The sequence below is a fragment of the Mesoplodon densirostris genome, chromosome 14, assembly GCF_025265405.1.
Source record: "Mesoplodon densirostris isolate mMesDen1 chromosome 14, mMesDen1 primary haplotype, whole genome shotgun sequence".
Classification (NCBI taxonomy): Eukaryota; Metazoa; Chordata; class Mammalia; order Artiodactyla; family Ziphiidae; genus Mesoplodon; species Mesoplodon densirostris.
Window position 1 is genome coordinate 8,121,873 of NC_082674.1, and position 25,208 is coordinate 8,147,080.

A 25,208-nucleotide genomic window follows, 5' to 3' on the forward strand; every position below is an offset into this window, starting at 1 on the left:
TGGGGACTTCCTATAAATTGCTAACCTGCCGCTTATTTCACGTCTTAATGGACATTTTGTGAGGGTTTCATAGCGTATTAAAAACCTTGGACTAACTGTATAACCAGCTGTATACCCTAGTAGTCGCTGGTGATGGCCCAAAGACAAAATAGTGGGGGTGGAATGCAGTTCTCACTTGACAAACCCTTGTTTTTCATTCTTCTATATAAGCTCGCTTTACGTTTCACACTTACAGTTGAAACTCAGCCTTGCAGGACACGTGTAAAATCTGTGTGGTGGCAGGCATCCAGATGGTGTCATGTGAACCACAGATTTATAGGGAGGAGAGACATCAACGTCATCCCTTCATAATACTAATATACTGAATTTACGATGTGGACACTAATTTCATACCTTTATTGGCATTGTCCAAAATAGTTTTATTCTTTAATGGAAAAAAGCCATTAATATTCAAAGGAAAGGATCACATTAAAAAACTTGTATGTAAGAAACAGCCTCCAAGAACATTCAAGCAGCAGTCAGAGGGAGGGAAAAACGCTTCAAGAGCCCATCAGTTTTCTTCAAAATATTATCTGACAGAATACAACCCAATTCACCGGCTATGACAATTCACAGAATTTTTCATTGTTTTCTTGAGACGCAGAAGTTCACTGTTGCAGTGTTTTCAAATGACCAATCAGTGTTACTTCTTGGTTAAAAAGGCCACTGGTAGATTCATCTGATTGGAAAGAATGTTCCTTCACTGCTGGAAAATCCGCTCCCAAGAAAAGAAAATTGGAGTCTGTACGGCGCCTCTCATAACTCATCTTTCTCCAGGTCATCGAGCTCCACGTCACTCAGGTCAATATCGTCTTCCACGGGAAGCTGTAAAACAAAACCACCATCAGGCCCTGCAGGGTCTATGCAGAACCACAGACAGGGCGACCCTGAAAGTCTGACATCTCATTTTACGAGGACTAAACTTCCAGAGGTGCTCTGGTCACGAGTTTCTCCCCAGTCCAGCTCCTGCTTTTAACTTTGCCTATTATTACACAGATAGAAAACTAACCGCTATTTAACTGGTCCTTTTCAGGGAGGTGGGCAGAAGTGTACCGGAATAAATACTAATTTCAAAGCTGTAATTTTGTGCTTCTCTCAAAGTTAATGAATTCTAGGTTAAATGTTCACTTTACAGGTAACAGTCAGGAAAGCAACCTCACTGAAATTTACCTCAGTGTCTCTGTCACGAATATCCTATGCCATGTAGCACTCTGTAACAGGGAGGGTGGGATGAAGGGTCTTGAGACAAAGAACACCCCGAAAGGCCCATGAGGTTGATTCTTCAGGTTTATGCTCACGTCAAGGCTTAGGTCTGATGGAAAGGTCTTGTTTACAAGTAGCAAAGATGCACAGGGATTGGGAAAGTAAGGGGCTGGACCAAAGCCCGGACAGCGAGTCCTGTTCACACACAGCTCGGTCCGGGACTCACCTCGCCGTCCTTGCCGTCCCAGGGCTCTCTGGTGCTGATGGCAGGGAAAGCCCCACCTCCTACGGGTGCTGTAGACCCACGCCCGAAAGACAGCTCCCTTGGGGGAAAAAGAGCAGAGCGCGGTGTTAACGATGGACTTGCTGACGCGGACGAGGAAACAACTTGTCAAAACTAACGATTTCCCTCCTCCCTGCTATGTCTGCATAGAGGCATTTCTCTGCTGACGCGGATGAGGAAACAACTTGTCAAAAATAACGATTTCCCTACTCCCTGCTATGTCTGCATAGAGGCATTTCTCACCTCTCTCCCCGGAAAAGCACTTCATGAACGGAATTATCTTTTCAATCAGGGACAACAGTGTAACCAGATACCAATATAATGACATTCCTGACTAAGGCCTTGGCAGTAGGTAAAGCCAGGTACTACCAATAATTAAAAAAAAAAATAGCAAACATATCTTGCTAAAATACAACTTAAGTGTGTAAAAACGATCCAAGTTGACCCAGAACATGGTCTAGACCAACACTAACAGTTGATTAACAAAATTCCACACTAACTTTAGAAAGGCTTTTTGAAAGATGGTACCTTAAAACTGAAACCCTTTTCTCAGATTTCTAACAGGAAGCAGAGGCACTTAGAACCAGCCCACAGGCACCACAGGCCCCCTCAATGATCTACAGGTGATGGTGGCAATTTTCACACATATCAAGCTTTCAGACAGAAGAGTTGTACCACGAAACATTGTGTTAGGTTTTGACTTTGGCAGGTATTGATAAACAGTTCCCTGGAAGGATGCAGACGCGATCACCAGACTGTGAGCAAGGCTTCTTTATAAAAGGAGCCTCCAATTATCCTCGGTGAAGGGTGCTTAGAACTAGGAGTTTGGGATTAACATTTACACACCACTATATATAAAATAGATAAACAACAAGGTCCTACTGTATAGCACAGGGAACTATACGCAATATCTTGTAATAACCTATGACGGAAAAAAGAATTGGAAAAAGAATACATATATAGCTATATAGATAAATATATGCATAACTGAATCACTTCACTGTACACTTGAAACTAACACATTTGTAAATTAATTATAGTTCGATTAAAGAAAAAGAATATGGGTAAAAGAAAAACAAACAGGATATCAAGTTTCCTGTATGTGTCTGACAACAGTTACTTTGCATGGTGGGAAAACTGGGTAATTTTATCCATTGCTTTCGGCTACTTCACGTAATTTACAATGTGTATCAGTGGTTCTGAAATTGAGGGCAATTTTTGCCCCCAGTGGACATTTGGCAATGTCTGAAGACATTTTTGATTGTCACAACTCAAAAATCACTGAGTGTGTGTGTGTGTCTGTGTGTGTACGCTGCTGACATCCGGGGGTAGAGGCCAGGGATGCTACTACACATCCTATAATGCACAGGACAAACAACTACCTGGCCCAGAATGTTGAGTCCCCACGCTCAGCAACCTTGATGTACACATACCAGTTACATTCAGAAAACAGGATTATAAATATGTCAAACCCCACTTTACCACCATTCCATGAACTGTGCTGTGTGTAGAATAAGTCAGACCCGTGTCACACGCAGGCTACGACCTCCGCCAGAATGGCTCCATTTACTAGGGAAAGGCACAGGACAAGCCAGGCTCTGGTTTATGTGGGAAATACAAACCCATGTATATAATAAAAAGTCAGCGGTTCTACTTCTCACTAGTTTTGTGTCCTTAATCAGGTTATTTATTATCTCCGCACATCAGCCTCTAGCTTCCTACTTAATAATGTCAGCGGCAAAAACAAACAGACTAGAGGAAAGATGTCAAACCTTCAAAAAGGAACAAAACCTCGAGGGCAGAGAGTTCAATCATCATTTAAAAAAAAACAAAAAAGGTTTTTTAATTTCAATTACGCACTTGCCCTCTGGCTCCATCTTCCTTTTAGGCTAAATGCTAACAGATCTCTCTTCTAACTAAGAAAGCCTGGAGAAGCATGGCCACCACCTTCAAACTGAACGGCCACGAACGCATCTACTGGGTTGGCCAGAAAGTTTGCTTGACATCTTACGGAAAAACGTGAACGAACTTTCTGGCCAAGCCAATGTATGACTCAAGCCCTTTTTCACTTCTGGGGGCACAATGCACAATTATATACTTAGCTTTTCTGGCTGCTAGTCCAACAGAACATAACATGACTTTTTTTTTTTTTTTTTTTGGCCACACCATGCAGCTTGCAGGATCTCAGTTCCCCGACCAGGGATTGAACCCAGGCCATTGCAGTGAAAGCCCAGAATCTTAACCACTAGACCATCAGGGAACTCTCATAACATGACATTCTTAAGGAAAGATGCAGAAACCACTAATGTCACCTTGGGTTGACCACAGTGTTCAATTGCTGCCCCTACATTTATAAATTGTTAGTTTAGCTTCATGTTACCATTAACTTCTGAGGGTTGTTTGACAACCTGCGTATACGCACTGATGGTTTTTGTCCTTGGTTTTCCAATAGCCACGCAGAACGTGGCAGGTGTGTGGTCTTTCAAGTACGTACGCTGGTGCCTCTCGCCACCAAGCAGGTGTACCCGCCAGCTCTGTGCCAGGCCCCAGCCCGGCCGGCTGGAAGCAGTTTCCTCACTAGTGACATGCTCTGTACAAGTTCAGTCTGCTTAGAAAAGAAGACTCACATGTGGCTAGAAACAAGTGTACTGCCACGTTTTGTTTCCTTCCTATTCATTACCGCAGACTTTTCTCCACTGGTAATCTGAGGTTTTCTGTTAACTCCAAGACACAGAGTTTGAGAACCAGTGACCTGTATGATCTCAACCAAAAGTAACTGTCCCAAGTTTACAACATGCTATTGTTCCTGGAAGCGTTTACCTCCTCTGTACTTCACGTGGCTCCAGAGGCTTCATCTCAAGGTTACTTACTACTCTCCTGCACTCCTCTAAGGTTTTCTAGATTGGAATTAGCTGGTGAGAAAGGATGAAGCACACTTGATGAGTAGTCTTCCTGCCAATGTCCCTGAGGGTAGGGATGCCTTTCCTAACTGAAACTGTTCCAGAGACAAGAAGTCAATCGTTCATTCATAAATATTTACAAGCGCTTATTACCAGCCAGGCTCTACAGTGGTGACTAGGGGTAAAGTTTTGTGTAAAAGATTCAACCTTTGTGGAACTCACAGTTAATAGGGAAGAGGCATTAGTCAAATTACCACAAATCTAAGAAAAAGTACGGGTTAACATTTTGTATTTGCCTAAATGATGACTAAGTCAGTTTTAGGATGAGCTGAACTACAGGGCAGCTTAGCGAGCTTTGTAAATTGGGTTTTGAGTTTGAGAACCTATCATGTCGTTTGCACGTTTTGGAGTCACTTCAGTAGGTGCATTTTGAAATAACTACATTCTAAATCCAATGCCCAGGGATTTCTATCACCTGAAGTCAGGGGTACAAAGCGTCCTAGGGCGGGAGTGGGTAAGACGGGACCGCTTATAGCCCGTATGAGACCTTTATGAGAATGAGGACAAGCCCAGTGCCAAGTGCACAGAACGGCAAGGTGGCCCGAGAGGAGGAATGTGTAGTATCACTCACTAAGTAGAAGACTTCCGTGGCACAGGAAGATGGCTCCAAAGCTCTAATTTATAAACGTTAATTCTCCGAAACGTGAAATACAAAACTATTCCAGTTATCGCCCAGTCTATATAAATCTAGTTTGGAACCAATTACCACAATAGAGCCAAACAAAGAGACAAAACAAAAATAACTCAAAGAAGCAAGAAATTACCTGAGAAACTCATTAATGCCTTGCTCGCTGAACGATCCCTTCAGAAGAGCAAATTTCATCTTGCGTGCGTTAATAGCTGCCATGGCGGGGTACCCGAACCCCCCAATCCCCAGTGCATTCTCAAGTTCAGACTGGGCTCCGGCTTCCGTCCACAGCCACCTAGAAAAGCAGATTGGTTTTTAGGGCAAAGATCCCTTTTTGAGTTAGTCAGAGCCTGACTAACAATTAAAGAACAAAAGATTACGCATCTTTTGAATGAAATAGGTGAAAAAATAAATGAAAAATTAAAGATTTGTTTTTAAAATAATGTGTTCTAGATGTGCTCTGAAGTAACTACAGTTCCTCTCCTATGTTCCCTAGACCCTAACACCAGAAGTCCCCCAAATGGACTGGTCTATCTATAGGACTGCTTTTCCCCTCAGTCCCCAAAACACTGTCTGACAAACCTGAGGAATTTTCTCTGTTACCTGAAATCCCACCCACATCGTTTGGGTTATCAAGCACATCCTTTAGCAGTGTAACAACTTCTTTTTGAAAGTTAAGGATGTGCCGTTACTTAACACACACAACAATGCTCAACCACATCTCTTCCCCTGGGACTTCCCAGGAAGTTAAGGATGTGCCATTACTTAACACACACAACAATGCTCAACCACATCTCTTCCCCTGGGACTTCCCAGGAAGTTAAGGATGTGCCGTTACTTAACACACACAACAATGCTCAACCACATCTCTTCCCCTGGGACTTCCCAGGAAGTTAAGGATGTGCCGTTACTTAACACACACAACAATGCTCAACCACATCTCTTCCCCTGGGACTTCCCAGGAAGTTAAGGATGTGCCGTTACTTAACACACACAACAATGCTCAACCACATCTCTTCCCCTGGGACTTCCCAGGAAGTTAAGGATGTGCCGTTACTTAACACACACAACAATGCTCAACCACATCTCTTCCCCTGGGACTTCCCGGGCTGTCCGATCCCCGGTCGGGGTAAGATCCCGCATGCCCCACAGCGAGGCCAAAAAAAAAAAAAAAAAAAAAAAAAGGAGAAAACCCTCAAAAAACAAACCAAAAAACCCTCTTCCCTCCACTCATACAAGGGAGAAGAATAAGGAACTTAGGCACGCAGCCTCTGCAGGCACACAGTAAACACTTGCTGGACTAACGGAGGCGGTGTGAGGCCACCGTGAGAGGGACGGCAGGGACACATGGTACCTGGGACAGCAGTGGATACGGACGGCACGGAGCAGAAAGATTATTAACACAGTGAAAACAGAGACAAGACTTGTTTTAAACGTTTGCCTGCGTCCGGCCCTCACTCAGAAGAGGGTAAAGTAACACACCTCTGCTTCTGCTTTCTTTATCTGGCCTTCAGGGCTGTGCTAGAACTGAGCTCTGTCACTAATGGCGTTTTCTGCCTGCTGGCCTAGAACCCAACCACCATGAGAACACGATTCCTCTAAGAAAAAGTGTGCTGGGGTACAAATAAGTGTGTTCTAAATAAGAGTCCTGCATGACTTCATTTCCTCCTAGGTGGTCAGTGTTGTTATATCCTAAATAAAAAAAAAACATGCCAAAGTGAGCACAGGAACAGAGCCTACAGAAAACACAGAGGGGGGGCCTCCCTGGTGGCGCAAGTGGTTGAGAGTCTGCCTGCCGATGCAGGGGATACGGGTTCGTGCCCTGGTCTGGGAGGATCCCATATGCCGCGGAGCGGCTGGGCCCGTGAGCCATGGCTGCTGGGCCTGCGCGTCCAGAGCCTGTGCTCCGCAACGGGAGAGGCCACAACAGTGAGAGGCCCGCGTACCGCAAAAAAAAAAAAAAAAAAAAGAAAACACAGAGGGGGCCGCTTTCGCACAGCACTGCACTCTCCCGCCCGGACGACGCTGAGACAGTTCGATAACTTACCCCCATATTTTCTTTTTGTATTTGTCTGCCAACTTCAGAAGAACTTCCAAGTAAGAATTTCTGCCTGCAGCTCCTGATGTAAATGGACAAAACAAATTTAAGGTAGAGATAAAGGAATGGGTAAAAGTAACCTGTTAATTAAGTGTTCTCAGAGCAAGGAACACAGAACGACGAATGGAAAGCGGCGCGCCATACCCGTGTCAAGAATATGGGGCAGCACAGCGACGACACAGAGCTGGTGGTCCTCACACGTCCTCCTGGCGACGTCCTCGCTGAGGATCTGCGGGGCCCAGAAGACAAGGGTGTTGGGAGGCCACGTGACACAAAACCCAGAGGTCGGCCGGCGTGAGCATCGTCACTCTCGTTAAGAGCAAAGCAACTCAAGAGCCAGATGACACTTCTGTGAGCCTTACAGAAACACCCCGAGAACGTTCTGTGAAGATTTCTGCTTTCATCCCTCAGCCATCTATCCGCGGTGGTGGTGAGGCACTTGTATATACACACGGTCAGAATACCTGGGCATAGCCTGGCTATGACACTTAGTTGTTTAGACAGATAAAAAAGACACGTTTGCACGGATTATATATTTACCTGAACTTGAGGCTCTCTGTGCCTGTGTCCCCATATTTAAAATGGAGATTAAAAACAGTATCTACCTCTAAGTGTTCACAGGAGAAGAAAATGAGAAAAATCCACATAAAAATACCAGAACAGTGCTTGTCACATGGTCAGGTGCTCAATAAATGTTAGCTATTGTTTTGAGAACGATAAATGAAAGAACGGATTCGTTCTATTTTTAAGACGCTGAGGTACCCTTTTGCTCACAGTGCGATTACTTTGGTACTAAAACTTATGAAAGGCAGCCATTTTCAGACAAGTTTTCCCCATCTGAAAGTACAAAAACACTCGAAAGAGAGCATTTTAAAAGAGAAGAGAAAGAGCTTATTTGAAAAGACAGCACGCTATCACTGCTTTAATATCCTCTATCGTCAGGCTGGAAAAGCTTCCCTTACTACAAGTGATTGAAGAGGTTTAATTACCTCTAGGAGCTCAGGAGGCGGAGCGTTATCAGAAAACAAATCAAGGGCCCGGGAAACGATGTCGGATCTCGTCCGCCCCCCATCATAATCCACAGGAGACTCGCCTTTCTGAAATATCTTGATTGTAGGAAATCCCCTAATCTATTAAAAAATATCGGAGTACAAATCAAATTACCATATCATAAGAAGTAAGATCTTTATGGTTTCTAAAACTACCTTATAGGTAATTTAATGTAACAAAAATATTCCCTAGCCTGCATCGATGTGTAAGGGATAGCACACAGAGGTCTGTTAATCAGGGGGTTTTAAGAGTCTCACTGCCAGGCTTAGCCGAACCTTATAAAAACCCTGGATGTATACTTAACACAGTCTACGTGCTCTAGAACAAAGGAACCAACTTCAAACGCTGTACGAACAACCTGAGAAAGCTCGGCTTCACATTAAACACACAGGCAGTGCGATACTGAAAACAAAACAAACAAAACTAAAAAGCCCCCAACAGTCTTGAGTGCCAGACTTACTTGTTACAACAGTAAAATGATTTAATTTCGTCATTACAAAACGGCTAGCCTCCCCCCTCCCACGTCCTAGAGAGCCCAGGAGTACTCGATGGTGTAGAGGTGAAAACACAGGGCACCTCACAAAGACATCAGCCTTGTAAGCACACGCACCCCGTATCGGCTGGCTAGAACCTGGTTCGTGGTGGCGTCCACAGCTGCGAGTTTCACTTTTCCTTTCGTTTGCTCTTTTACCTCTGTAGCTGCCGCAGCCCATTCTGGCTCTAGACTGTAGAAAAATACCTGCGCTTTGAAAGTGTATTTTAACTGTAAGCACAAATACTTTAACTGGTGTGTGCATTTCTGCCCAATCCGGTTAAATCACACTTGGGAAACACTCTGTGTGTAGCTTTACGAAAGGCATGATGCCCCCCGCTTCACATTCACTTCCTGGTCCTTTGTCCACCGCACCCCCCAAATCTGCATGCCAGCTCCCTGTTAATCACTGAAAATATGACAGAGGAAACACTCGGCCCTAATGCCGACGTTTCACATTCATTCAGAGCCGGAGCTTTTGGGGAGGAGATCCTGGAGGTTACCTATGACCTGGTTCAGCTCTTTCAAAGCGAGCCACGTGGACAGACTAAAAGCACCTGACTTAAAAAAGAACCTGGTACAAAGCACTTACTTCTTGCAGTGTCCACACCAAGGAGCATAGAACTCGACCATCCAGACATCTTCACTGTCAAGAACACTCTTATCAAAGGTGTCATCCGTCAGCTCAATCACGTCCTTCTTACTTGAACTGTCACTTCTACCCTGTCATTTGTGACATTAAACCTTAAGTTACAACTTGGCCAAAAAGAACACTAATCCTTTTCTAAATATATGTATAACAATAATCATTTCTACAACTTAAAGTTTTGAGTTCTTCTTTCAACTGAAAACTATTTTATTCAGATTGGGGACGTTCCTTAATATTATTCTTTTTACTTGGCAAACAGTATTTACCTTCAAACAATTAGCAGTACACTCAGTGTAATATGGAACGTGGATCTGAACTCCACCCCCCTGCTATCTTCATTAAGAGAAACCGAAGCATGGCTCAAAGAACCACCTGAATAACACCATTCTAATTCGGAACAGCTCTGGTTCACCCCAGGACATCCAGTTAGTGCCTCTTCATAAAGCCCCTACCATTTAAGAAAGCTAAAAATAACATTTAATCCTTTTATCTTTCAAAGAATTTTCTTCAGTACTAAACCTACAAAGCAGTCAGAATCGATATAATGCTTTCTGTTGCCTGAGCCAAAAGCCATGGGGGTAGGAAAGACAACTGTGCTCATTAAATGTCTAAGTTTGAAATAAAAGGCAAAATCATGAAATCTCTGGTAAGCTCTGGGTCTGTATAAAGAAGCTAGACTTACTGGCCTCCTACAAGAGTGAAGGGTTGTGTTTACACATGCAGGCGGACCTTGGAGATACTGCAGGTTTGGTTCCAGACCACTGCAATAAAGTGAGCATTGCAATAAAGCAACTCACATGAATGTTTTGGTCTCCTGGTGCACATAAAGGTTATGTTTACACTATAGTGTAGTTTATTAAGTGTGCGATAGTATTATATCTAAAAGACAATGACCATACAATAATTAAAAAATACTTCAGTGCTGAAAAATGCTAACCCTTATCTGAGCCTTTAGCAAATCATATTCTTTTTGTAATAGTAACACCAAAGATCACCGATCAAGATCACCATAAATATAAGGAAAAACTCTGAAATATTTCAAGAATCACCAAAATGTGACACAGTGAGCAAATGCTGTTGGAAAAATGGCACCAAGAGGCTTGCTCGACACAAGATTGCCGCATACCTTCACTTTGTAAAAAACGCAATGATCTGAGAAGCGCAACACAACGAGGCGTGCCTGTGTGTACCAGGAAGAATTCAATGACTTTTCGCAAGAACGTAACTACATCACATTTCATACACGGCAATCTATAATACCAGTCCAGAGAACAGGAGTCTTCTTCCCTATCCATTTATGTAAAGATGCCCAGGGATTTCAGCCTGATTGCCACAGACACGGGCCAAGAGGTCATCCAAATTTCATCCACGTTTGCCCAAAGTTGACCTGGAGGAGAGCTGGTCTCCCTCTCTCCACTTTGGAACTACAAACACCATGGAAGCCAGATTCCAACTCCCACGGCCTGGGGCTCTTTCTCCCACTGTAGGCCAAACTCCTGTACTTCGGCCCTGGGCCAAGAAAGCCACCTCGGGGCGTGGTTCCTGGCCGGCGGCTGTGGCGGATGCCCTAGGACTGGGTATGGCGACAGTGATTCTGAGGGGCCACACGAATAGGCTGGGTGTCTGACTCCCTTTTGGAGTCGCTTGACTCAACCTTCTATTATTTTTTAACTGAAAGTCCACCAATTTAAAACATTTTAAGGAATAATTATCTTCTAGGCGGAGTTTACAGTCAGGCTTCGAATCATGCCACATTAAAAACTGACATTACACGCAGCCTTACTTGTTTTCCAGAACTGTATCCACCACTCCTGCCCCCAAGGCGGTCCTTCACGAGCTGGCGCAGAGAACTGAGAGCGGCGTCCACGATGGCTTCACCAGTTCTGCCACCTACGGGGAGACGACAGGCCAGCAGGTGAGGGGGGCGGGCGGGCTGGGAGCCGACATCTGATGCCACCTGAAGGCTTGAACCTGTACATACCTGTCAGCTTCATCTGATGTTCAAACAGACCTAACACCACGTGTATCTTTAAGACAGAGCCAGTTTCTTCCAGAATGTGTTTCCTGCTAGATTTTACGCTGGGAAAACTAAGTCCTCTTCTTCAGTGTTAGGTTATTAGTGTGAACGAGGACATTCTCTTCCCCCATAAATACCATCTACTATTGAGAACAGTTCCCAGATGTTTACTGGATGTATAACATGTACACAGATGAAAAAGAAGGTTACCTAGTTAAGAGAGCGGGGGAAATTTCTCAACATAAAGCACCAAGTGAGGCAAATGGAAAAACTATTTCTATGAGGTAATAAGAAGTAGGACACGAGGGGTCCGAAGCTAAGAAACTGGAAAGCAATCCACTGTTTTCTACCTTGCTTAAAACACCTATTTTGGGCTTTTAGGTTCTGTAGCTGAACTTACTCCTAATATAGGAAGTAACATGCCCCGTATTAAAGATAGTGACAAGAGCCTTTGGAAGTTTACCAGAAACCATGTGCTCAAGAAGAAGTCAGGGGACTATTAACTGACTCAGAAGAATATGGATAATATATGCCTTGAGACTATCTTTGGAGTTTAAAGGCAAAACTAACAAATCTTTTTAGAAAGTTTCTTCTTTCTTCTCCTTTCTTAAAAATAGAGTGTTCTGGGCCTCCCTGGTGGCGCAGTGGTTGAGAGTCCGCCTGCCGATGCAGGGGATACGGGTTCGTGCCCCGGTCTGGAAGGATCCCATATGCCGCAGAGCGGCTGGGCCCGTGAGCCATGGCCGCTGGGCCTGCGCATCTGGAGCCTGTGCTCCGCAACGGGAGAGGCCACAACAGTGAGAGGCCCGCATACCGCAAAAAGGAAAAAAAAAAAAAAAAAAAAAAAAAAAAAATAGAGTGTTCTAATCAAACTGCCCAGGAAGAGATAAAAACTTCTGAGAACGCTTCAGACTTGACATTAGAAAGAAAATACAGAACAGCAGCATTCGGAGTGTGTTCAGATCATCCTGTACTACATCCTGGCTGAGATTACCAAGTATGTCACTTCCTAAGACAGAAAGGCAAGACCTCAACATAAAAACAGCCTTCGGCTCCCTATCTACCGCAGACACCTCCACTTTCTGAACCAGTGCCCCTTCCACCACCAATCTCCACCTGGAAATATACCAAATCAGGAAAAACACTAGGGGGACTTCCCTGGTGGCACAGTGGTTAAGAATCCCCCTGCCAATGCAGGGGACACAGGTTTGATCTCTGGTCCACATGCCATGGAGCAACTAAGCCCATGCGCCGCAACTACTGAGCCTGCGCTCTAGAGCCCACGAGCCACAACTACTGAGCCCACGTGGCACAACTACTGAAGCCCGCACGCCTAGAGTCCATGCTCCGTAACAAGAGAAGCCACCACAATGAGAAGCCCGTGAACCGCAACAAAGAGTAGCCCCCGCTCGCTGCAACTAGAGAAAGCCCGCGCACAGCAACGAAGACCCAACGTAGCCAAATAAATAAATTAAATTAATTTTTTAAAAAAAGTGAAAATATTAAAAAAAATATATTAAAAAAAAAAAAAAAGAAATACACTAGGGAAAAAGAGAGGGTTTTCTCAGTCTAGACCAAGGGTGAGCAAACTGTTCCTGCAAAAGACCAAACAGTAATTATTTTCATCTTTGCAGGCCATACTGCTACAGCTACTCAATTCTGCTGTTTTAGTGTGAAAGTAAGCATAGACCATATGAATGAACAAGTGTGACTGTGTTTTGAAAAACTTCATTTACAAAAACAAGCAGCAGGACAAACGCTAACCCCTGCTGTAAACATTCCATTTTTACAAGTTAGCAAAATGAACAAATTACATTCCAAAGCAGAAAAGCAGGTGGTTAGTCAGAAAAATGAAACTGATCATTTTAAGGAACTTTAGAGCTGGGGAGTCCAGGAGAAATGATGTGTCTAAGGCCTCATCTCCAAGTATTTTGACCCCCATCTTGGTGAGGTACCAACCACACAGACATTTACCAAGTTACCTGCTTTACATGTACTATTTCAGTGAAACCTCCAGTAGCCTAAAATAGGTTTTCACATCCCCATTTTACAACCAAGAAGCAGATCCAGAGAGATAAGGTATTCTGTTTAGCCAGCAGTTAAACCCCGGCCAGGTTGTCTTCAAAGCTCACTTTATAGTTTCTCTGCTCCCTTCACATTCCCTTTTCTGAGAATGTTTTCTCAATCTGCTGGATACAATGCAGGACACCAAGTACAGATAAGACAATAGTCACTTTGTTTTTATCGTGATGCTGATTCTCCCCCCACCAACCCTGAAAACTTGTTCTTCTCACATAAAGCAAAACCTAAGATTTTAGACTCTAAGTTTAGTCACTTATATGCCCCTTGTAACAAAATCTTTTTTAAAAAAAGATCAAATGAGCCATAATTTAAACTTTAAATACATTATGCCCAATACCTTTATTAGACCCTGGATATAGCCCAACTTAGCAATTCTGACTGTCTTAAATATGATGCTCTGTTTGTGACATCTTAAATAACAGGCGATTCTGTAAAAGAACAGGAAGTCTGAGCCAAAATCCTCTCCCCACTCGCCTCAGTGACTCACAGCACATACAATTTACCACTATCTATAAAATGGAGAACTTGTGGTACTTCTTTATTATCAATAGTTTAAAAGACTAAATAATAGCTTTAATATTCAGATATTATACATGTTTACAAGGCATAAAGATTCATGGGCAAAATACTCCATAGTAATAGCAATAGTTTAAACTGACTTTCAAATTACAGGACTCTTCTTTTTCCACCCTGATATGCCAGACCCGCCCCACAGTGAAGGGACGAGCAATCAGAGCAAGAAAACACTTGTAGATATTTTCAAATATTAAGTAATTACAGAAACTTATTAAATATTAATTAACTATAAAATATCCAGTAACTAGTATTTTTTAAAAACTGTAATGAAAAAGAGGGAAGCACAAAAATTACTCTACCATTGCTAAGCCCGTGTGGGCCTAACCTAGTATAAACAATAATAAAAAAACTTTTACCTGTTTGACACATATTTAATCTTTAGAGCAACCCAGAAGAGGTAGGAGTTACCCTATACCATTTGACAGATAAGGAAATTCAGGCACGAACAGGGTGAGAAACTTGCAGGTAGCAGGGCCAACAGGTTATAGAATCCCAGGTTCTCTACTTTCTACCTACCTGCTCAAATTAAAATTCCAACCAATGGAATGAAGTAATTAGGAAAAGTCCTTACCCTGATAATCTTCTGGTTGGTTTTTATTAGATCCAAAAATCTTAATGGTAGGAAATCCCTGAACACCATATTGACCTCCCAGGGACTGATGTTTATCTGCGTCAACTGCACCAACTTTTACAACATCCTGTGGAAACATTAAAGAAATATCTATTTTTCTTTCAACCAGAGCAGATTCCACAAGAATCCATCATCTGATGATGTAGACTCAGAGACAAGATAACAAAGGGCCAGGTTCCATTTGCCAACAGAATCAATGAGAACTTTAGCCTGGGAAACCATTCCTAAATGGAGAGCTGGGCAACATGCCAGTCAGCCTGTGAGGAAACTGTGCAGCTCCCAGAATTAGCACGACTAAGCATAATTATGCCATTTAACTGGGAAACAGAATTAACAAAAGTAGACAAGATCAAAATTAGAATGTACAGTATCCCTTTGCTCCCTACATAATTTTGGCACCAGAACAAGAGAATTGGGCTTCAATATGCAAATTAACTTCCTTTGTACATTAAGCCCATTTGCTTAATTAAACTTATTTTAACATACACGGGTGAATGTGGACATCTCAGAAACTCACTTTCAGTGCAGTTGCTACTTTCTTCCATTCTGGTGTTAACCTTTGGCAGTGGCCACACCTTTCAGGGGATGAAAACACAAAGAAGGCAACAGTTAAGTCTTTGATTCCCAACTCAAAAGACATTCACCAACAGTCCACTGAGTGACACGCACTGAGGGTGGGGACCTGCGGGGAGAACAGCGCTAAAAAAACAGGATCGGTGACCTGAAGGAACTCACTGTCCTGATTTTACTATGATCCTCTTTCATATCATAATAAAAAAGCTTCCAAATTACTGCAGAGTTAAAGCGTATTTAAAGAGTTTAAACAAACACCCTCATTCATAACTCTCTCCCTGAGTGGAAACTTTAGTGTTTATCTGGTCAAATGTGCCTCACATGTGGTCCCAGTTGTACGGCTTAGCAAAGTGCAGGTTCTTGGGCCCCAAGAAACCAGAGTTCCTAGAGAAGGGATTCAGGAACCTGTATTTTAATAAGTTCTCCTAGTGATTCTTAAATTTATTAAGGTTTGGGCTTCCCTGGTGGTGCAGTAGTTGAGAGTCCGCCTGCCGATGCAGGGGACACGGGTTCGTGCCCCGGTCCGGGAAGATCCCACGTGCCACGGAGCGGCTGGGCCCGTGAGCCATGGCCGCTGAGCCTGCGCGTCCGGAGCCTGTGCTCCGCAACTGGAGAGGGCACAACAGTGAGAGGCCCACATACCGAAAAAACAAACAAACAAACGAAGAATCTATTAAGGTTTGATAGTCCCTGATCTAGTCCAGACTTTTCATTTTATAGATGAGGCAACTGTTTTAGAGTCTAAATCTCCAGTGCCTAAATCTCAACGTTCTTTGGCTCCCACAAGCAGCTTGCAGAGGTAAAAATGCACATGTAGTCCCAATTTAGTATGGCTAACAAGTGAAAAGCACTTGATACCGCAAGGTGGTGATAAAAGAACACGAATGAGTGACAGAGACACATGAACACAAGGAAAAATAATCCTAATCTTTTAGGTACCAGTACTTGAAAAGAATAATCGTGAAATATAACACACACAGAAAGCTGCTTTTAAACATTATATATACAGAAATCTGTTACGCTTAAACCAGTCATCGAGGTTATAGGTAGCTGCATTATTTTCATCATTGTATAATACCCATTGTATGAAGACAGCATAGCTAGTTTATCTATATAGGTGACTTTTTCCCTTTTTTTTTTTTGCGGTACGCGGGCCTCTCACTGTTGTGGCCTCTCCCGTTGTAGAGCACAGGCTCTGGACACACAGGCTCAGCCGCTCTGCGGCCTGTGGGATCTTCCCGGACCGGGGCACGAATCTATGTGCCATGCATTGGCAGGCGGACTCTCAACCACTGCGCCACCAGGGAAGCCCTCCTTTTTTAAACAAAGTAAATTTTCTTCTAATTCAGTCTCTAAGGATCTAATGAGCCAATGCCACGTGCCAGCACCACGATGAGCACTCTTCATACAGGATTTCATTTAATCAGCACAACCACCCTGCAAGCACACTTTGTCATTTTCATTTTACAGGGGATGAAACAGAGCCTGAGAAGTTAAGAAACCCTCCCAATACCACCCAGTGACAAAGCTGCCTGACAGGTTTTCCTGGCTCCAGATCCCACATTCTTAATCACTATGTAACATCACCTTTCATAGGGGCTTAAGCTTAATCCAATATTTTATTTTATTTTACTTTATTTATTTATTTTTGGCTGCATTGGTCTTCATTGCTGTGCACGGGCTTTCTCTAGTTGCGGCGAGCGGGGGCTGCTCTTCGTTGTGGTGCACGGGCTTCTCACTGCGTGGCCTCTCTTGCTGCGGAGCACAGGTTCCAGGCGTGCAGGCTTCAGTAGCCTTGGCGCACGGGCTTAGTTGCTCCGCAGCATGTGGGATCTTCCCGGACCAGGGCTCGAACCCGTGTCACCTGTGTTGCCAAGTGGATTCTTAACCACTGCGCCACCAGGGAAGTCCAATCCAATATTTCAAAAGTCAGGATCTTTCAGCAAAGCATCCTGAAATGCTGATCCTACATACTACACATACAGTATGTTTTGCTGTTTAAGTGAGCTACTTGGAAGTCCAGGAGTCAAAATTTTACAGGACCCTTTTGTGCCTCTTTAATTTCAATTTATTCTAATGAAATAAGGACTCAAATCAGAGATTGTCAGAGTATATACCCCCTTCAATTCCAATGTGAAGCAATGTAAAGACAGATCAAAATGCCACAAACATAAATATAGCAGCACACCCTGTAACTCAAGGGTTCTTCAACTGGGGTCTATGAATCCCCAAAGGACTAGTGGATAAAAATTGAGGGGCTCTGTGAACTCTGATGGGGAAAGAAAAAATTCTCTATTTTTCATTAACCTGTAATTGAAATTTAGGATTTCCTTCAGTTATAAACATTAACAACCTATCATAGTTGGTTAGTACTTGTGACTCTGTCACAAATAAAAATCACAGCTATTTTCTTATCACCACTATAGCTGTTGCAGGTTATCTTTAAATATCATTTATGTATGTTCATTACTGTTTCAGAATTATGGTAGCTAGCTGTTAGATGTTGGTATTTACGTTCCAGTAAATGAGTACATAATCATATCAAGATTTATTTTGATATTTTAATAATGTTATTCCAATATTTTAGGTTTCCTTTGTGATCCTATAGCCTTTATTTATTTATTTTTTTTGCAGTACGCGGGCTTCTCACTGTTGTGGCCTCTCCCGTTGTGGAGGACAGGCTCCGGATGCGCAGGCTCAGCGGCCATGGCTCACGGGCCTAGCTGCTCCGTGGCATGTGGGATCTTCCCAGACCGCGGCACGAACCCATGTCCCCTGCATTGGCAAGCAGACTCTCAACCACTGCGCCACCAGGGAAGCCCATATAGCCTTTATTTTATACATGTGTATCTGTTGGTTTTTTGTTTTGTTTCCATTAAAGGTTTTAACTACATAAACAATACTGTATTTTGACTGCACAGATGACCCTTGAACAACATGGGGGTTAGAAGTGCTGACCCTCTGCAGTGGAAAATCCGCATGTAACTTTACAGTCAGCCCTCTGTATCCGTGGATTCAACCAACAGTGGATTGTGTAACACTGCAGTACAAATTTGTTGGAAAAAAAGAATCCACATGTAATTGGACTTGGCGCAGTTCACACCTGTGCTGCTCAAGGGTCAGCTGTATGAAACTGGGCACTATTAATTTCAATGGTAATTACAAGTTTGTTTCCCCGCCCCCCCCCAGAAATAGACGTAAGGCAAGAGAAGAGCTTTTAAATCAAACCACATTTTCTAATTACATATTTTTGGAAGCAACCCTCTTCAAGAAACAAAATGGAGTCAACCACTGGTTCTTCCCTTTCCTTTGCCCCATATTCTCTCTGCATAAAATCAATATCCCTTCCATCTTCACCCCACTTGCTTCATCATAAAGACGTATCTTCGTAAAATTATACGGGTTTTTTCCTTCCTTCTTTCTTGCAACTATTAGCTACTTCCACCATTTGTTTTGTCATCGGCTCAATCTCTGCACCCTTTAACAGACCCAATCAACAGTGTCCCTCTCCTCTACTTCTTTTATTTCTTTATATTTTGCCATTATGAGGTCTATTCTTATTAGTATTACATGGATGTGTCCTCTACTTCTTCTTTTTTTTTTTTTTTTTTTGCAGTACGCAGGCCTCTCACTGCTGCGGCCTCTCCCGTTGCGGAGCACAGGCTCCGGACGCGCAGGCTCAGCGGCCACGGCCCACGGGCCCAGCCGCTCTGCGGCCTGTGGGATCTTCCCGGACCGGGGCACGAACCCGCATCCCCTGCATCGGCAGGCGGACTCTCAAGCACTGTGCCACCAGGGAAGCCCTGTCCTCTACCTCTTTTAAACAATCAGTAAACTAGGTAAACGAGATGGCTGAATAAAATTACATTTTTTTTTTTTTTTTTTTTGTGGTACGCGGGCCTCTCACCGCTGTGGCCCCTCTCGTCATGGAGCACAGGCTCCGGACGCGCAGGCTCAGCGGCCATGGCTCACGGGCCCAGCCGCTCTGCGGCACGTGGGATCCTCCCGGACCGGGGCACGACCCCGCGTCCCCTGCATCGTCAGGCGGACTCTCAAGCACTGCGCCACCAGGGAAGCCCTAAAATTACATTTTTATGTAGTATTTGTCTTAATTTTATAAAGTACCTTAAGTAACTGACAGTTATTTTATAATACTTACCACGGAGCATAGAATTCTACAAGCCACAAACTATCACTCTGAATAACTTCTCGGTTGAAGTTTGACGGAGTTAATTCGATTACATCATCACTAGACGAATACAGACCATTAACTGCTATAAAGAGGGTACAGCTCATCAGACCTGGAGTAACAACAAAAAGTACACCATCAGCATCAGGGTTCATGCTCTGACAGGAAACCTGGGCCACCAAAGTCCTTTTCAACTGACCAAGGCCCTTCACAGAGGACAGCCTGGGTCAGCTCTCTCCTAACCCCCTTCTCCCCAACTCCCACTCCCAGCCTGGCTGCTGCTGGAGCCCCTGGAATTTTAGTCCCCCCTGGTGCCGTGCTAACAAGGGAACAGACAGCCCACACCCTCATGTCTCGAGCTGCCTTGGGACCGGATTTAAATCCTCTTCTTCGTGCTCTTCCTGCGCTACCACCTTCACCCTGTACGGCCACACTCCATGAGGCAGTACTGTGACCGCCGTTTCACGGGCGAGGGCACTGGAAAATGGGGAAGTTACATCTAGCTCTGCGACCTCGGACAATCCACATGGTATTTCTTGGGTTATTCAGTTGCAGTATTAGCACGCTATCTTTATTAAAGCTTATTGATGGGAAAAATAATTATTTGCCTCCCCTACTAGACTATGACTCTCTTAAGGGCAATGATTGTTTTTTAAATATTTTTCTTTCTACTAACACTATCTGTGGCACATCATCGGGCACTCAGTGCTGCAGGATGAGCTCCAAAAGAAAGTTCATGTGGACAGTGTTATAAAGGAAGGAGAGAGTCCGTATTAGTAACAGCATAGCTTAGCCACCCTGTGGACCAAGTGTATTTTTGTTGCTACTCTGGGAATTTACATGCAGATTATAACAATTACACAGAAAAATGAGTTCTGAGTATTTTAAAACCCCAAGTTTTCTGAGTTGGTAATATCAGAATTTTACCTCCTTTAAATTTGTCTGTGTATGTATACACAGACACACAACATAAATTACATATGTTATATATGAAATTTTATAAAATATATAATTTGTTTTCTAACTGCATTGTCTAATATCTCCAGAATAATGCTAAATAACAGAACGTTTTTTACTTTAATAGGTCTATTTTCCCATTTGCTAGCTTTTGGGTTGAAACAGATAACCTTAATGATATTAAAGAAATTTCTATTACTTTCTTTTCAGCATCTATGAAGATGACCATATAATTTCCTTCTTTTAATCTCTTGATGCAAAGAATTATAAGAGACTCACCTGTCTTCGAAGAAAGCATGTGTGTATACGCCATCTTACTCACAGTTTCACAGGCTTACTTTGTAAACAGAATGTGGAAGATTTCAAATGGAACTTTTTGAACAACCCAATGGTAAGCTTCTTCTGGTGTTAATTGTTCTACTGCTCAATCCTCCACCTTATACTTACAAGGCATGTTGAATTTTTAAATCACTTTCAAATGCATTGGATCCACTTGATTTTTCACAGCACTACTAACGGGAACGTGGGAATCATCCTTATTTTGTAAATAAGGAAACAAGGGCAGATAGAGAGCAAGTGGCCCGTCTGTGGTCACACATATAACTGGTAGAGCAGCTCCCTGACTTCTACTTCCAAGCTCTACCCATTAAACCATGTTGTCTTTTTAGTGTTCAAGATAAAAATGTTCAGTATGCCATGGGCATGAATAACAATGACACTGTTCGAGACCACTGCATTTGAATGACAGACGTGACTAGTATCGCAGGACTTAACCGTGGACCTTACTAAGGGTGATGTGAAGCCACTAAAGGGTTATCATGCAGCGGGGATGATCAGATTTGCTTTCTATAAAGAGTATTCTGGCTGCAGTGTGGACAGTGGATGGAGAATTATCAGCAGAGTGGTTTCACATAAACCAGGGGAAAGACGGAATGAGGAACAGTAACAAAGGCTACTGGGAGGTAAAGTAGGAACGACTGCAAACTGTCCACTGGATACAATGACAGAGAGGTCACTGGGGTCCCGGGCAGTTGAGGTACAGTAGTGAAAGTAAGCAGCAGTCAGGCTGCACAAGGCTGGAGAGAGCAGGAGGGGACAAGCTGTGAAAATCATGCAGTAACTCTTTAAACAAGTTTCTTAGAAAGAGCAGGAGACAGTAAGAAAATGGGGGATAGAAGGAAGCTTTCTTTTTAAAGATGGGAGTGAGCTGAGCACAAAGTGAAGAAATATGTGGAGGGAGAGGCTAAAGTACAGGGAATAATGTAACAAAATGCCTGAATTAGGAGGCCGGGAGGGAACCCAGAGTCAGTGAGGGGGGTAGCTTGCAACCGAATGACCTCGTCTTCCATTTCAAGAGGTGGGAAAGGGTGTGGATGGAGGTCAAGCCAAACAAAGCGAGGCTCCCTTGACAACTGCTGTGCAACATGGCAGCCGCTGGCCACACATGGCTACCTGACACTGAGGTGTGCTGTAGGTGTAAAAAGCACACCAAATCGCAGAGACTTGGTAGGGGAAAAGAGTAAGTTATCTCACTAATATTTCTGATATTGATTTCCTCTTGAGATGATATTTTAGATATACTGGATAAATAAATATATATTAAAATTAATCTCACCTACTTCTTTTTGCCTTTTTAAATGTGGCTACTAGAAAATTTAAAATTACATACAAATTTGGCTTTATATTTCTATTGGATGGTGCTGCTTAATCTCTTCGCTGCTGCAGGAAAGATTACAGAGTTTGACATATTTAATAAAGCAAGTAAATCAAGAACCTAAGCAGAGACAGTCCTAATTCTGAGTAACCCTGAGAGTAAGACTGGTCTTAGAAAATCCTCTATGGAGATCTACTACGTTTAAAGACGTTCATCTTCTTTAAAAAAAAAAAAAAATCCGTATGAATTATTAGTTTTTCAATATACTGAGCTCCTTGTTAAAGTTTCAAAAATGAGAAAAGCCAAAAAAGAAAAACTATCAACAGTCCCACCAGAAAAAACCATTAATATTTTGGTGGGTACTCTTAACTTACATATCTCTACACTATACAGAGGCCTAAAAATTTATATAATACATTCCCTTCTGTAACCTTTTTTCACTCAAAATAAGTTACATTTTCTACGTAAGTAATTATGGATTACCCATTACCCCCCATGTAACCATTTTTAATGGCCGCATCATGTTCCTAATCCACTACTGACATAATTTGATGGTCTCCATTTTTTTCTATTAACAGGCCAATGCTAAGAATGCTAATACTTCTTCCCTCCTCAAATAAATATGATTATTTCTTTAAGAGAAAATCTTACAAGGGGAATGGGGTATGGCTAACATTTTGATATATGTATCTGTCCAACTACCCTCCAAACACTGACATCTTAACTAAGAATAACACTTACACAGCACTACGTACCGCTAGCTCATTTACTCTATGTGGTGTGTATCATCAGGCCCATTTTTAGCACAGGACATGGAAACCAGAAAAGGTAACTTGCCTAAGGCCACATAATTAGAAAGAGTACCTTGCTATGCAACCCCAAATTTTAACCAAAGGACTGGAGCCTGCAGAAGTATAACCCCAGGAGGGGCATTCTATGGCCTGTGGCGGGAGAATTCCCTTCTTTCCCTCCTCATGCCCATCAGGGACGGCAATAAAGAAGGTACTCTCCTCCTCATGCTGTGTCAAGCAGGCCGGAGTCATCAAAGCATGAACCATGACTGTTTACCTCAGGAATGTGCCTCCTTTCTGTACAAAGACGGTCATGCCTAATGACACTCAGTAGAACATGAACTTGAGCTTTCCCCCTCACCCAGTAAGGGGGCTGGACTTTTCTTACTTGTCTATAAAGTGGCCTGGTTCTCACAGGAGCATTCCCTCCTCATAAATGGCTGTCAGTGGAAATGTCTTGATAAAGGTTCAAGACCTAAGCTCCTTAAAAGGCAGTAAGACCTAGTAGGGTTACAAGGAAATCGAACGTGCTACTCAGAAAAGCATGAGAAGAGGTACAAATTCCAACAGCAGAAAAGCAGTCAGTACAAAACCCCTCAGCCCACTTAAGATGATAAAGTAGGTCAAGGCTGACCAACACTGTTCTGTTTCTAAAATTCACATGGCCATTCCACTCGCTGATAACGAGCACCGACGGGAAACGGGAACATCCCAGGGTCTAGAATCTATGTGAGATGATTTTGCCATCTGTGGCCTCCCATGATTCCTCCAGGGTAGTAAAGGATGGTATAAATCCACATCACTAACATCTCTGTCCCACACCTGCTATCAAGAGTACATGGTCCCAAAGCACTCATCCAGAAACCGAGAGGGCACCCCAAAAGGCTGACTACATTTATTATTATAATGAGTTAATTGTAAGAATCCTACACTCTTTCACAGCCCTGTCTGAATTCACTCGCAGGCAACTAAACAGAAACTAAGTTCTTTCCCCATCATCTATTCTCTCTACGGTAAGACGGCAAATATTTCTATCTTGTTTACTCTCTTTAGACATATATAAATTCCTTAATCCTGAGAACAACCCTATGGAGTACTAGCCCAGAGTGGTTAAGTAACTAGCTCCCAGTCACACAGCTAATAGATGCGGGGGGGACGGAAGGGTGGGACTCAAACCCTGCTAATCTGGATCCACAGTGTTCAGGTATCCACTGTCAGAACACCTTGGCTGGGACCAAGGGGAGCCCAGGAAGGAACGGGGTCCTCAACCTCACTACTGTAGTCTCTAAAACTGACATTTACCGAAGTCCAGAAAGTCCGGGTTCAATTTGGTTGTCAGAAGTGCAATCACATTTAAAGTGGTCTTGCATCGTAAGACCCGCTTTAGGAAGGTACTGTTGCCTTTTAAGGAAACTCTCCTGATTTATTTCAGGACCGGGTTTTGATAGTTCAGGTTTTTTATTAGTGGGAATTCCATAAAACAGGTGGTGAGGACGACTTTCAGTGTGAGGAGCCCGTGACTCTCCCGCACACACTGGAGGCCCAGAAAAAGGTCCCCCTGCTAGGTGGCCCCCCAGTACCCAACCTCGGCCAGGGATCAGCCATAGCCGGTCTCTGGGCTCAAAGGCAGTTCCTGGCCTTCGCTCACACCCGGCCCGCCCGACGCCGCCCCTTCACCGGAGCCCGGCACCGGCCACTCGGCCCCACGCTCGGAGCTGTCCCAGGCGCCCTGGGTTCGAGTCCGACCTCGGGGCTCCCGCCTCCGGCCGCGCTCGCGCACACGCTCCTCCCGGGTGGGAGGAAGTCGCCCCCGCCAAGGGCGCCCTCACCTCCCCACGCGCCCCGCACTTCTGCCCGAGGGCCCGAGCAGGGGGCTCCGGCCAAGGGCAGCCCCAGTCCCCGGAGCTCCCCCACCGCCCCAGGGGCTTCCCCTACTGCGTCCTCCGCGTGGGCCGGGCCAGCGACCCTCCCCGCCAGCGCGGGCCCGGCCAAGGCCACGCACCCGCTCGCTCCACCGTCCGCGGCCCGCCATGGGGGTTCCCGATCTCCCAGGCTGCCCTTCCACCCCCGCGGACGAAGAGGCCTGCGCCTACCAAGCACCAGGCGAGCCATGCCGAGGGCCGGGGCCACCGCGTAGTCCAGCCACCGCCTCCCCTCCGCCGTACCGCGCCCCCGCCGCCCCACGTCCAGTCCTCGACCCGTGAGGCAAACGCGGGGCGGTGCGGCAGGGGCGGGCCGGAAGACGTCCCCAAGCCGTGGCCGCGGCTTATTGGTCCCGACAGACTTCTCTCATTTG

General features: G+C 44.2%; 1 protein-coding gene across 1 annotated transcript; it reads right to left on the reverse strand.

Annotated features, from left to right (window-relative positions):
• Window positions 1–366: 366 nt before the first annotated feature.
• On the reverse strand, window positions 367–25,127 carry PDIA6 (protein disulfide isomerase family A member 6). The gene is made up of 13 exons (XM_060116823.1): window positions 25,006–25,127; window positions 19,481–19,622; window positions 15,266–15,323; window positions 14,689–14,815; window positions 11,226–11,332; window positions 9,386–9,516; window positions 8,872–8,986; window positions 8,201–8,341; window positions 7,356–7,440; window positions 7,161–7,233; window positions 5,250–5,408; window positions 1,469–1,565; window positions 367–864 (listed from the first exon to the last, which is right to left on the reverse strand). Exons 1-13 carry the CDS (start codon window positions 25,022–25,024, stop codon window positions 796–798), a joined length of 1,323 nt encoding a protein of 440 aa, XP_059972806.1. The 5' UTR covers window positions 25,025–25,127; the 3' UTR covers window positions 367–795.
• Between the last annotated feature and the right edge of the window lie 81 nt (window positions 25,128–25,208).